The sequence below is a fragment of the Talpa europaea genome, assembly GCF_964194135.1.
Source record: "Talpa europaea genome assembly, chromosome: 6".
Taxonomy (NCBI): domain Eukaryota; kingdom Metazoa; phylum Chordata; class Mammalia; order Eulipotyphla; family Talpidae; genus Talpa; species Talpa europaea.
Window position 1 is genome coordinate 117189045 of NC_140072.1, and position 14472 is coordinate 117203516.

Here is a 14472-nt window from a genome sequence, read left to right on the forward strand (position 1 = left end):
ATTTAATACTTCAACAATATTTCAGAATGTCATTCACTGAAATATACTCAACTGCTTTACCACCATACAACTAGAATTTTTCTTAGCCATTTTTCACAACACTTATACTGACAGTACATTTTAAAATGATATCATCAAATATAAATCTGGGCAGGTTTCCCTATACTTAAACATAATTCATAGTACAAATCAACTCAAAGTTACCTCCTTTTTATTTTAAAGTATTTATATTTAATAATCGCACTTACCTGGGTGAGCCTGTCTCATGTGATATGTCACTGGGTATGGATGTGATTCTCCACACAGCTCACAGATAGTATCTTTCTCTGGTCCTCCCACTGCCAGCTGGGCCATCTCACCAAACAAATTTCCCCTGGGTCGAACTTCCGTCTTTTCTTTTTTCTTTTTTTCTTTCTTGGCCTTTTTATTCTCTTTTTCACATTCTTTCTTTTTAAGAACTGCACAAGAACCAGGACTTGGAAAAATCATATTCTGGGAAGCTGCTTTGATAGTAGCCAAAGATATGTCTTCCCAAAAAGCCACTAAATGTTGTAAAGTTAAGGGAAGAGGAGATTTCGACTTCATTGGGTGATGCATGGACATTTCAAAAGTGGCTTCAGTTTTTCCATCTTCACATTTTTCATGCAGAGGTGGTTCCTTAAGCATAGACAACACCTTATTTTTGTTGATACTACCCATTTTAGATATATCTGGTCCATGAGGAGCAATATTAAACATATTCAGTGCAGATGATATTTCCAGTGAATGTCTATTTTTTAATTTGGTTTCCTTTTCTTCTGTAGGTTGTTGGCTATTTAAACTACTTCTTATAGGAGCATGTTCTTTGGAAAGTTCAGGATTAAATTTCAGGAAAGAAGAACAAGCCATTGCATCGTGTACTATGCCTTCATGCCACAGAAAAGAGGCAAAGACTGCTCTGGCACACTCAGCCACAGAAGGAGACATGGCTTGCTTGGCTGGCTCTAGTGGTTTGGATCCATCTCCTTTGAAAAGAAAGCTAGATTTTTCCTTTTTGGGCCTGGTGTGCCTATTAGCACACTTTCGACTTATTTTGGGGGATGCTCTCATTTCCTGTTCATCTTTCAGTGGTGCTTTTCCTATGCTAAAATGAACTTTATTTGAGCCTTCATCTATACTTTTAAATTCACTGTTTTCATCACAGGTGCTATCTGTTAGACTATTTGTTTTTAAAGTACTTGAAGTGCAGACTTCAACCACTTCACTGTGAAGGTTTTCTTGTACAACATGGGGAGAGGGAGCTCTATTTTCAGATCCAGGGGAATCTTTAGAATCCTTTGGTACTGATTTTGCTTTTGGTGATGTTGATCGTCCCCTTATTGGTTCAGTGAGGGGCATTTTCTTCTTACGGAGGGTATCTGGATCAAGCGTGTAAGAGTCTGATTTGGAACGTTCCCGAGGAGGATCAAGTTTTGTCTTAACAGGAGCAGTGCTCTTTTGAGGTAGATTTTTCTCATGCGGGGAAGAGGAGCGTGGCGAACTAGCACCAGAAGGGCTAGACCTATTGGTTGGGAGAGTCTTTGGCTTAGGAGATGATGACCGAGAACCTGGTCCTGGGGATTCAGCTCTGAAGCTAGAAGACATTCTCCCATCAGATTTTAGTGTCTGCAAGGTGTTATGGTTGGGAGATAATGACCTGCTATGAGAATCAGACCTCAACTTTGCAGCATCAGATTTCAATATGAGAGATTCACTTGCTGATAAACCTTCTGTTCCCCTTGGCTTCTTTTGATCAGCAGTAGTCCGGCTCATACGTCCATCAGCTTTAAGTGACCTGCTGTGTTTGGAGGACAATTCTGATTTTCCTGATGTAGAGACTGGTCTAGAAGATGTTGAGATAGTTCCTCGGTCACCTGCATGGTCCATTTCATAGCGAAATTTGTTAATAAAATTATAACTTACTGATAATTTAGCCAATAAATACTGCAATAAAAAACATAGCTAAATATTTTCATATTTCTTGTCATAGACAAAAATAAGTATTTGAAGAACAAAGGAAAAGGCAAAAACTTTTCTCACTAAAGTTTAATTATATCATTATATAATCATTTCCATAAAAAACTATTTTCATGGATATAAAACAGATTGAACAAATAGTACCTATTCACCAATATGAATTATCAGCTATATCTAAACCTTTATCCCAGAACAATAATTAGAACTGAAATTCAGTGAAGGACTAGAAAGAAAAAATGTAATTCTTTATTTTGAAATAAGCAATTATTAAAACATGTATTTTTATGTATGAAATAGTCAACCTAATTTCCAATACAGTGATACCTCATATCCTTGTTAGGGTAAGTGATGCAGGTCCTACTGAATTAGAAAATACTGAATTTATATTTAGATCTTATCATTTTCAAAATACAAATAATTACAGTTAGGCTAATAAAGAGCTGCTTAGGACACACTCCATTTCACTAATTGGATCAGAGAAACTTATAATTAACATATGAATGTCCTAAAGTTATGATTTAGTGATGTGTAATTCAGACAGCCTATTATTAATAAATGGGTTGTATTCCAAGAGTTTATTTAATTCATTAAGTTAGCTGATTAGAACTCGGTTTGGTTCTCTTAGAACAAAGACAAATGGTAGGATCATCAGAAATAGGAGTGCAGGTTCAAATTGTGGAACCTTGAGACAAGGACTCAGGAGACTGCAAAAAAGGGGAAAAAATAACCTCCCTCTTTCTAGATAAATTAGTAGATATTTCTACAAAGGTTCCATTCGCCATGGGCACCCTAGCCCTCATTCAGACTTCCCTTCCTACTTCAAGCTTTCCTTTAAGACCAGTCTTCTTGGATTGTTTCCAATAATACAACCTTCAACATTACCTTTTCTTCATAAAATAGAAATTTTTATTCTTGATAAAAGTAATAGTTGCTAGCAGGAAAGCTATGAGACTTAATATGAAATCTGTAGATCTTGCTAGTAAATTAAATGAAGTTAACTGGTTACAATGTTGTTATCCCCCCTCCTTTTTTTTTTTTTTAAAGGGATGTAGATGTAAACAAATATGAATAATTCAGGGGAATGTTTCTTTTGCTTGCTTGCAGTCAGTACACATGTGCGTGCATACCTGTTTGCTGTCATGCTCTCGTTTAGACAGCATCAAGACAGCATCTGCTCTCCTAATGGAACACTCACAGGTCTTTTATTTTTGTCTGCTGTTCTTCACTGCTATAATGTAAAGAATGGGTCCGGGAATATTGTCATGCTTAATGAATATTTGTTGAAATGAGTAAATGAATTCTTTTTTTCTCTTTTGCTATTCCCAAACCTTCAGATTCTCTGAAAATCTACTTTTCTAATTCCAGCTCCCAAACAACAGGCAGAGGAGGAAATAGCCTTTGTTGCGTAAGGGTTAGAGGTTTACAACTGAGTAGTTCTGTAGTCAAATATTGAAGAAAGGCAAATAGTATATCTAGACACACTGGTTAACTAAATATATGTTTTAATTGCAACATGCTGTTGTTTAGAATAATTATTCCTGTTCTTTGGGTGAATAAAAGTAATTACATTGAATATATTGCTTTTCAGCTTCCTGCAATTATTTTCTATCATGAATTTTCATTTATCTTATCTGCTCTTTTTATATAGAATAAAATTGGGCTATATTTGGGGCAAGGAGTAAAAAAAATCACAATATTGAAAAAAACTCTAGATATGATGTCTCAGTGAAGCACAGAAAAAAAGGAGTTGCAATCTTGATTATAAGTACTTTCACACTGAATGAAAGTTTAAGAAACAGCTTTCCATCTCATCTTATTATTATAGTTTACAGATCGGTAAAGCAATAAAATATCTAGATTTTATTGACAAGTATACTGCATTTGGTAAACTTCAACATCAGCCTGAACTTGTCACTAATTTGGAGTGTGGGATGGTGGCTGGACATTGGGCTCTATCAATTATCAGGAATACCCCTTATTATATGCAAGCAAAAATACTATACAAAGAGGATTAGACAAAGGCATCTGTATTTCTTATTTCTGTACCTTTAGTAGTGGTAAATATTTTCTGAGGTATATGAGTGGGAAGAGTTAAGATTGTATTCCAGATACAAAGCTGAATTATTTCTTCCTGAAATGCATTTATTAATCATTAAGTATTTTTGAAAAATTTACTTTTCCAAAATATACTTCATATACTAAAAAAATGTTAAGTTTGTCAAGTGTGGTGAACCCATGTACTAAATAAATGATGTTTATCTTCTTCATATGGCTTTCAAGATTGGAGGATACAGAAAATGCTACTCAAAATTGTCATGCTGTGGCTGTTTAAAATGCCAACAAATACAAACTGCTAAAAATCTTTAGACCACATGTAATACTTCCTCATCTATCACTTAATTTAGTTTATATTTATCCTAAGTTTAAGTGATAATGGACAAAACATTTTCTAATCCTGAAGGAATTCTGAAGAAGTAATAATATAGGGCAGGATAGAAATTTAGTACATTCAAACAAATTAGGAAATATGTTAAATGTTAAGCATTCATTCAATAATGACCGGCGTAATTTTTCCACACCAAAATCATTAGGTTATATGATACCATGCACTAATATACCATGATACTATAATACAATATGCCACATTATATAATATATATCACTTTACACAATTTTATGTTTTGCATAGATGTGGTTTTATAATAGTATTCATTAAAGTATAATATTATATGGTATCATTGTCAACTGCACAAAGGAGAAATGTAAAACTCTTACTTATTACTAAGAAAGAGTGGTAATTACTTGAAAATTTATGCCATATATTAGCTATTGCTGCAAAATTTTTTTTCATAAAATTTTCTTAAAATACAGGATTATAAAAGTAATATTACTTTAAAACAAAAATATGTAAATCTATATCTATCAAAAAGGCATCTATATTTTAAAAGACATAATTTTCAAGTTATATGAAATTTGATCCACTGTCAAGAGTTTAAACATAGTCTAAGTTTAAAGTATTAAAGGAGTCACTAAGAAGTACTGTAAGGAAGATATGCTAGACAGAATAGGTAAGTATATTCAAATATGTGTGCCTTGATAAATAATTTAACTAAAAAAGTGTTTCTCATAAAAAGTGAGTAAAATGATTTTTACATTCCATAATAGAAAAATGAATTTAAGACTAAACTGTCACATGAGATAATATATCCTTCTAGAACACAATGTGTGCTTTATACACCACCTTGTCCTGATAATAATGATTTGAGTAACTTTCCAAATAAGGCATTTCTTTACATATATTCTATTTCATTTTTAAAGACCTCCATAGATCTGAAATTAAATGTAATATTTAACCTACAGATACAATAAACATGCATATCAATTATAATAATCAATACTATAACACTGAAGAGATATGTTACAGGTTACCCAAATAGCACATTCTAAATAAAATGGTATATTTTATTGGTAAATTCTATTCTTAAAAAATGGAATGGGATGAAAATGACTGAAGTGAACTAAAAACTTCTTTAGTGAAACCTATTTTTATTAAGAATGGCCCATCCATGAATGCACGCATACCCACCCTTCAGTTTGTGAGACAGAGATGAGAGAGCAGAGGCAGGCCCAGCTACACCATAATTTTTGTAAATGCGCTCACGAGAAGCAAGGTTGCGAGATGGAGATTCTATAGTGGAAAACATTGGCAAAGAAGCAGCACAGATTCAATGGAAAAAAATTTAGCCAAGAACACAAGCAAAAACAAAGCATTTCAAATGGTATGTAACTATTAACTGTTATAAAAAAGTTTGTATCTGCTAAATTTTTCAACAAGTTTGTATTTCTCTAAAATTAAAATGGAAAACAAGTCAAACTAATTAGTTTGCATTAATAATGATGGCTCCCAATGTATTCACTTCAAAGGTAAGGTTCATAGTTCTGTAAGTCAAACTTGAATATTTTTTCAGACCAATATTTCTTTAATTCAGTTTTCCTTTATTTGGTTCTCATTTGATTATAAATAAGAGCTTATAAGTAAAATATTTTTTAATAGTGGGATATAAGAAAATGTTACAGTTTAACCTAGACCTGGTTTTCAGTATGGACACATGATTATGGTTTTTCCATGTGTGCCTTAGGATGAACCAAGGTGAGTTTTATTGTTGAGTACTTTTCTGAATCCATTTTCAGTGAGCAATCTTAGTGCTAATTCCAATATTTAGTGTTTCTTTTGCAGATGTTATTAGATACCATATTATTTTATAAAAAGTTTCACAACACAAAGCAAAGAAAATTTACAAGTCATTGAAAAATGTTAGACACATTAATGATTTACCATGCAGAGAATGAAGTACTTAAAAGTAAATAAGGTTATTTTTGTTAAAGAATTAATTCTTTAATGTGTGAATGTCTAAAAGCAGCATGCTAAAAAAAATGTTATCTAAATCTGAAAAAAATCCACTTTATTTACATTTTTAACTAATGGTAAACAAAGTAAATATAATCAACTGAACTAAAATAAATTGAGGTAATAAAGACTGCTGGTGAAATAAAAAACTGCATACAACATACACTTCTCTCAAAACAGAAAAAGTAATGATTTACATTCATTATTATAGCCTAGATTAAAGATTACCCATACACTAATAAGTAATGCCATGTAAGGTACTGAGTATATATTATCATATGTCAGTTTTAGGTACTGAGGATATAATGAATAAAGGAATGAAGTCTTGTTCTTATGGAGCTTAATTCTCTAAGTGAAAAGAGAGAGGCAATGAACAAATAATATTTATTTATTTTAAATAATACTTATTTATATATAAGTTGGTGGTCATATGTGTACAGATGTTAAGTAATATTCCATGACACTCAAGGTGTAAGGTCTTAGAAGAGACCCAAAAGCTGGGACATTCCTAGGAAACCAGAGTAAAGGAGAATATAGAAAAGAGACAGGAAATGAATTGTTTAATAGGTAGGAAACATCCAGCTGGCAAATAAAGGCATTTCAAGGAAGAAAGTGAGTTTAACCCTGTCAACCACTTCTGATAGGTCAAGTATAATGAGAACTTAGAAATCAGAGCAATTCCTGAGGCAAAGGGGTCCTTGCAGTGAATTCAGGAGAGAATGGTAGAAGCGGATATAAAGGGTAAGGAAAAAGGTCAGGCTTTTCTGCCCTCCTGGCATCAGGATAGATGATGGATCCTTGCGGTCCTGAATGCATGCCTGATGGCGGGCACCTGGAATAGGGTGTGGGCAGAGGTAGATGGGATTCACTTGGGCTGACACTGGGCTTTTAAGGGTGGTGTCACAGGGACACCAGCAGAAGCCGAAAGAGAAGCCAGGAACGAGCAGAAGCCGAGAGAGAAGAGAAGCAGAAGCTGAGAGAAGGCCGGAGAACCCAGATAGAGTGAAGACTTGCTGGGGGCCGAGAGGCCTGCCAGCCTCCCGGCCCCCCAGCACCCCTGCCTGCCATGCCTGGTGAACCCCAATAAAAGACCTGCAAAAAACCACTGAGGACTCTGACTCCTTTACCCGGTCTGCATGGGATCAGAAAACCTGTACTGTGTCTTCCTGCCTTTACAATTGGCGTAAGTCAGCAAGATGATCCACGCAGACGGGTATGGAGCCCTCCGAAGACCTGGAAGGACTAAGGAGTAACAGACTCTGTTTGCCTGTGACGACGCTGGAGGCGCCCTGGCGGCACAGAGGGTGGACAAGGTCTGGGAGCTACGGGACGAGACCTCGTGTGGAGGAGGGGACACCCGAGAGGACCACCCAACGACACCTGAAAGGACCAGCCAACAACCCCTGAGGCAGCAGAATCGTCGGGAAGGAGAGGACCACGATTCGGAGCTCGCCAGTGCTGATGCAGGGAGAGGCCAGTGGACTTTGACTGATGAACTTGGACTGACAATTCCGCCAGAAGGCGGAGGACCTTGGCAGGTTATGTTTTTTTTGAAAATCTAGGGGTGGCCAGTGGGCCTTGATGGCCAAAAGCAGCCTGTGTATGCCCAGCAGCTAGGTGGAAGAGAAAAGCCAACTGAGAAGGCAAAAGCTGGTACTAATGCTAAGATTGAGAAGCCCTGAGTGGCTGTTAAGTAAGCCGAGGAAGGACAGTGAGTCTCCTAAAATCACCTGTGGGTGATGCCCTGCTCGTTGTCGAGTAAGGGTGAGGAGCTGAGGACCCCGTCCTTGGGGGACGGGTGGGGAACATGGCTTGGGGTGGAGCCCAAGCCGAATGTAGAGTTTGGATCCCCGACCCATGTGCTTGTGCAGTGGGTTGGCCTGAGTGCAGGGGTCTGCGAGTCGCATGGGTGGCTATGAAAGCCGGGTGTTGGAGCGACTGCAGACAGAAACCCTGAGGGTTGGCGATTACCCCCAACAGTATAGAATCGCCAATCCCAGAGTGAGTGCATCCTGGGGGTGGATGCGGTGTGTGGCTTGTAACTGAGACTACACCCAAAGAAGGCCAGGAAGCCTGACGGCTCCTGGTGTGTTACAGTAGATGCTGTGAGTGGTTCCCAAAGAAGGCCAGGAAGGCCAGAAAGAAGGCCAGGAAGCCTGACGGCTCCTGGTGTGTTACAGTAGATGCTGTGAGTGGTTCCCCTCCCTCATACGAGCAGTGCCTTCCACAGCAGATTTGGTGGCTCATCTGCTGGTACCAATAATTGTCTTTTGCCACTAGGTTGGGGCCCTGCTGGACCTATTTGTGTTCTGTTGTATTTTGTTACATGGTGATGTATTTGCTTTTGTGGGCCATGGCTGCATTGTTTGTTTGCTAAGAAAATTGTATATATGTAGATTGTATGGCAGAAAACCCTGAGGGGGTGGACTGTAGGGTAAGGAAAAATGTCAGGCTTTTCTGCCCTCCTGACATCAGGATAGGTGATGGATCCTTGCGGTCCTGAATGCATGCCTGATGGTGGGCACCTGGAATAGGGTGTGGGCATAGGTAGATGGGATTCACCTGGGCTGACACTGGGCTTTTAAGGGCGGCGTCACGGGGACGCCAGCAGAAGCCAAAAGAGAAGCCAAGAACGAGCAGAAGCCGAGAGAGAAGCAAGAGAAGCAGAAGCTGAGAGAAGGCCGGAGAACCCAGATAGAGTGAAGACTTGCTGGGGGCTGGGAGGCCTGCCAGCCTCCCGGCCCCCCAGCACCCCTGCCTGCCATATGCCTGGTGAACCCCAATAAAAGACCTGCAAAAAACCACTGAAGACTCCAACTCCTTCAACCATCTGCATGGGATTAGAAAACCTGCACCGTGTCCGTTCCTGCCTCCTACATAGGTCAAGTATAATGAGAACTTAGAAATCAGAGCAATTTCTGAGGCAAAGGGGTCCTTGCAGTGAATTCAGGAGAGAATGGTAGGAGTGGATATAAAGACATGACATACATTCCATCAAAAACTGTCAGCTAAGTTAAAAAAATATTTTTAAGTAACTTTTTTTAATCATTGTTTTTGAGTATCCCTCTTTTAGAAGCTTGTAAAATCCAAAAAGTGGCAGGCACTGCAAAAGGAATTTTAATGCTATTTAAATCTTATATAATACATAGTTTGCAACTATCATTGAAAATACCAGTTAAGAGGGTGGCAAGTTCTGATTGGGGGAGTTAATTCACAGGGTATTCAAACTGTCATGCTTAAGGATATAGTCTTGTGACTTGGTGGCTAAAATCTGTGAAGAGTAGGTTTAGCACCAGGATACAAGAGCAAGAACTCAGAATAGTATCTCAATTGGAAGGCACCTATAAACATAAATGTGAAAACTACAGGGACACTGTAAAATGCAGTGTTCTATAAAAGGTTTAAGGGCAAACTCCTGTAAAAGGTGAAGTCAAAATAGTCTTGAAGTCTTTTCACTATGTTGCAAAGTCTATAGAGACTGGATTCCTAGGTAAGATTCGAGTGAATACGAAGAAACAATTTTTGAAAGCAATTTGCAGCAACATAGGTGGAGCTTGACAGGATAATGCTAAGTGAAATAAGCCAGGACAAAGATAAATACCAGATAGTGTCACCAATATATGGAATATAAAGTAACTCAATTAATAGTCAGATAAAGACAAGCTGAAAAAGTAACCCCTGATAGTTGTCTACAGAATGAGATGCCAAAGAGGGGTAACCTCAGTTATTTTTTTTACATTTTATTTTACTTTTCCCCACTGATAAGTCAACAATGATTAGAAATGTTAAATTTCACAATTAAAACTCAGCAATCAACCAAAGATCAAAAATAGCAAGGTTGATCACTTATGAGTTCTGATGTAAATGTCATAAATATTAAACTTCAAAAATATCACAATGATATTACAAAATAAAACTCACAGCAGTTATTTTCAATAACAAATGTCTTAGCATTAAATTTGTGGACTTCCTAATATGCATAATTTTCAAGCCATAATTATTTTCAAATTATTGGTAGGTGATAATCAAAACTACAGTCACAGAATTAGGAAGGCCACTATAATGAAAATGCATTATATTCAATAAGTCAGATGTGTAATCACATTGCATAAATGATTGTCTGATACTCCAACAAGGTGAAATAGTATTTTTATAATCTTTTCAAATGTTTGTTATTTATCTTTTCCCTGAATTTCATGTATATATTGTATTATTTTATGTATGTGCTATTTTTTTCCCTTAATGACAATTTTTTAATTGAAATAATACTAGTGTGTAACAGAATAAATATTATTGATGGATATTTTTTAACAGAATATTCCACTGGAATGTTACACATAATAATTGGAGGAAATATTCTTCAAGTTTTTTTTTTTTTGGTTTCTTGTTTTTTAGTTCTCAGTCTTGAAGAGGCAGTACAAATGACAGTGAAAATATTTATCGTATCAGTAAAACTACTAGATGCAATTCTAACATAGAAACTTGAAAGAACTTGAGGAAGTTTTGTAAATAAATCTTTGACAAAGTTCAAATTTCACTGTATTCTGCTTGTGCTTATACATGCCTACACTTTTGTGTTTGTATGTATTTTTTGAGATGTAAGAAAGAAATCTAATTCTATAGATCCTTCATAGACGGTAAGATTTCATCATGTTTACAAATGATATGAACAGTGTTCCTGATTTCCTTCACTCAATTTAAATCCCAGTACTTGACTGGGATTACAGACTTATAGTCTGTAAATAGAACTTCAGATATTTTGACAGGGTACAATCATACTGACAGTATAATCCAGATATTCTGGAAACTAATTACTTTAAAAAACTAGTTTATTGGTTTTTGAGGAGACTATATATATAAATGAAACCTTCTACATGGCCAAGAGATGTGAGTAACCAAACAATTCAAAGAAAATTATTGCCACTTCTGTTATTTCAGATGATTTAAAAGAAGGTGACAGTGGTAATAATTACCTAGTCTTAGCTATGACAGCTATTTAGACTGGCAGCTTTAGAAGAACTATCACTGCATTATCAATATATCCAGAATCCTAGTAAGTGTCAGGAGAAAAGTGAAATTATGTGACTGCTAAGGAGTTTACGACAGAACAGGAACTAATATTTACTTACATACATGCTAGTATACATAAAGAATTAAAAAAAAGAATAAAAGCTAGAACAAAATCTCCACTTAAAGATAAACAGAAACAAGCTTTTCACTAAAATGTACAAAGAACCATGGATGAAAATATGTAAGGAGGATACCCACCAAAATACAATGTGTCTATAAATGATTTTCAGACATAACTACACTTGCATAAAACATACCATAGCCTACTAATGAATATGCAGTGAATCCCAAGTAAATTTGGTTAATGGGTATAATATTTGGGAAAAGAGTATCATTTCAGAGCTTGTTGTGGCTGACAAAGGAACATCTGAGCAAAATTTGATGAGTGTATTTTAAGCCTCAGAAAGAAAAACGTCAAATATTTTCAAGAAAAGAGAAACAGTATTATTAAATAGTAACTTGATACATAAGAGGGTTATGGATGCTCTGAAAAATAATAAATCTGTTTTTCCACAAATTGCTTAAAAGTTGCAAGGGAAAAAGTGGTAACTTTACATCAGAGAAATCAGTCACTGGAGTAAGTTGAGAGTCTCTTTCATTAAAGCCCTAGATTTGCCAAGACTTTGGGCAAGCGACAGAGAATTTCTTTATCTGTTAACGAAAGCTGGATTGCTCCCTAAGTCTTTTGAACTACAGAAATTAATCATACCATCACATGACATCATATGTCTTAAAAAATTGAAAGGTGGGGGAGAAGGAAGAGAATCTCAAATGACAAGGATGAGAAGTCTGAGTTAAAATGATGGGGTGATGATAACACAGGTGTATGCATATACCCAAACTCACCAAAATGCATACATAAAGTAAGCATTTTCTTGTACATCAGTAATACCACAATTAAGTCCTAACAGAAAATATAAAAAGGATAAACATTTAATTTTTCTAAGCCCAAGTAATAAGGTATACTAAAGAGCAGACGTTTTAGGGAATAACAAAGTGGTAGATATGGCAGGCCTATTAGGAAACACAGTTGAAATACTTAAAAACTGGCTTTTGAAATTTAATTATAAAATCATGAGAACATTTTGATCATTCATTTTTAGTGAAAATATATCTATAAATTACTTAAAGGTGTAATTTTAACTTGTCTGTCAACAATGCAATCTTTAATAAAGAGAATGCGAAATACGTTATTTTATGAAATAATGAATGTAATATTCTTTTTTTTTTAAGATAACCATCAAGATGTCATGATTTTACTTAATTTTTTTTAGAAATTTATTTTATTTTATTTTATTTTTTAAAGGATTTGAAGATTTTATTTTATTTATTTATACAAGCACTGGGTACAGTCAGAAGCTCAGGAGGGTGAGAGAATTCACCAGAGCCAGAGAGGGGAGCAGAGCAGGCAGAAGGACCGAAGTACACTGCTGAGGGGAGCAGTGGGCGGCAGGAGAGGTCTGCGCGCCAAGTGGGACCCTCCTCCAGTGGCCGGGGAGCAGCCGGGGATCGAACCGGCGCTGCAGAGGCTGAAGGCAGCTTCGCAACCCAGTGCTCAACCACTGCGCCACCGGGGAGGCCTGAATGTAATAATCTTAAAAGAAAGCAGGCACAGGTACCAGTCTCTATCTCAGTCCACTGGAACATTATTGCTAAAGCACTTACTAGTTCTAAAAACTACATGTTTTGGGCCTCCCCGGTGGCGCAGCAGTTGAGTGCCGGGTTGCAAAGCTGCCAGCAGCTTCTGCAGCGCAGGTTCCATCCCCGGCTGCTCCCCGGCCACCAGAGGAGGGTCCCACATGGCGCGCAGACCTCTCCTGCCGCCTGCTGCTCCCCTCAGCAGTGTACTTCGGTCCTTCTGCCTGCTCTGCTCCCTGGTCTGGCTCTGCTGAATTCTCTCACCCTCCCACACTTCTGACTGTACCCAGTGCTTGTATAATAAAATAAATAAATAAATCTTTAAAAAAAAATTCTAGGGCCTCCCCGGTGGCGCAGCAGTTGAGCGCTGGGTTGCGAAGCTGCCCGCAGCCTCTGCAGAGCTGGTTCGAGTCCCACCTGCTCCCCGGCCACTGGAGGAGAGTCCCACATGGCGCGCAGACCTCTCCTGCCGCCCGCTGCTCCCCTCAGCAGTGTACTTCGTTCCTTCTGCCTGCTCTGCTCCCCGCTCTGGCTTTGGTGAATTCTCTCACCCTCCTACGCTTCTGACTATACCCAGTGCTTGTATAATAAAATAAATAAATAAATCTTTAAAAAAAAATTCTAAAACATTAAAAAAATAAAAACTACATGTTTTGAAATAAAAACTACAGAACATTAAAGGAAAGGTCTATATACACACTCCTCTTTTTCTCTTGCTATAAACTATAAAGGGGAAAATAACTAATCCAAACAAAGCTAATAATACCCTTGTTGTTGGAACTAAATATAAACAGAAGTTTAAGAAACATATATTTAGGAACAAATTTTGCATTATTCATCAGTGGCAAAGCTGAATATTTTAATATTTTAAAACATGGCCTTTGTAGTCAACAGAACTGGTTTTACTTTCTGGCTCTATCATTTTACTATGTAGGTTTCTATGGGAAATCATTTATCTTCTCTAACCTCAGTTTCCTTATCTATAAAAATGAAGACACTATCTCAAATGAAGATGTAAAAAAGTACTTAAGTGTAGTGTTTAGTACACAGTGGTGACTACCAGGATAAACAAAAATCACAAGAGTGTAAGACAAAAATGATTCTCATTTTACTCTCATTCAAATGGAAAGGAAATCCATTATGAGTAAGTCATCTACAGTAGGTGAAATGCTGCTACGCTGGATGGCTGTTAAGTTCAGGAATGAACATCTTGTTCAGCAGTCTTAACAATGTGTACTCTGCCACATTTAATTTTGCCAATATTATATGGTTAATACAATTCTAATTTATTTCCAAACCCTAAAAATGACTTTTAGATTCTATACCATTTTCACTTATGCTAAAGACAGACTTCTGGTTTC

General features: G+C 36.8%; 1 protein-coding gene across 2 annotated transcripts in view; it reads right to left on the bottom strand.

The window, feature by feature from the left end:
• MYCBP2 (MYC binding protein 2) overlaps positions 1-14472 on the bottom strand; it is a gene marked incomplete at both ends in the record, with an annotated part of 205740 nt that overhangs the window by 42212 nt on the left and 149056 nt on the right. For both annotated transcript variants that reach the window (XM_084234986.1, XM_084234987.1), the window contains one exon: positions 249-1892. In XM_084234986.1, the coding sequence (XP_084091112.1) occupies positions 249-1892 (1644 nt within the window). The remainder of the gene's footprint in view (positions 1-248; positions 1893-14472) is intronic.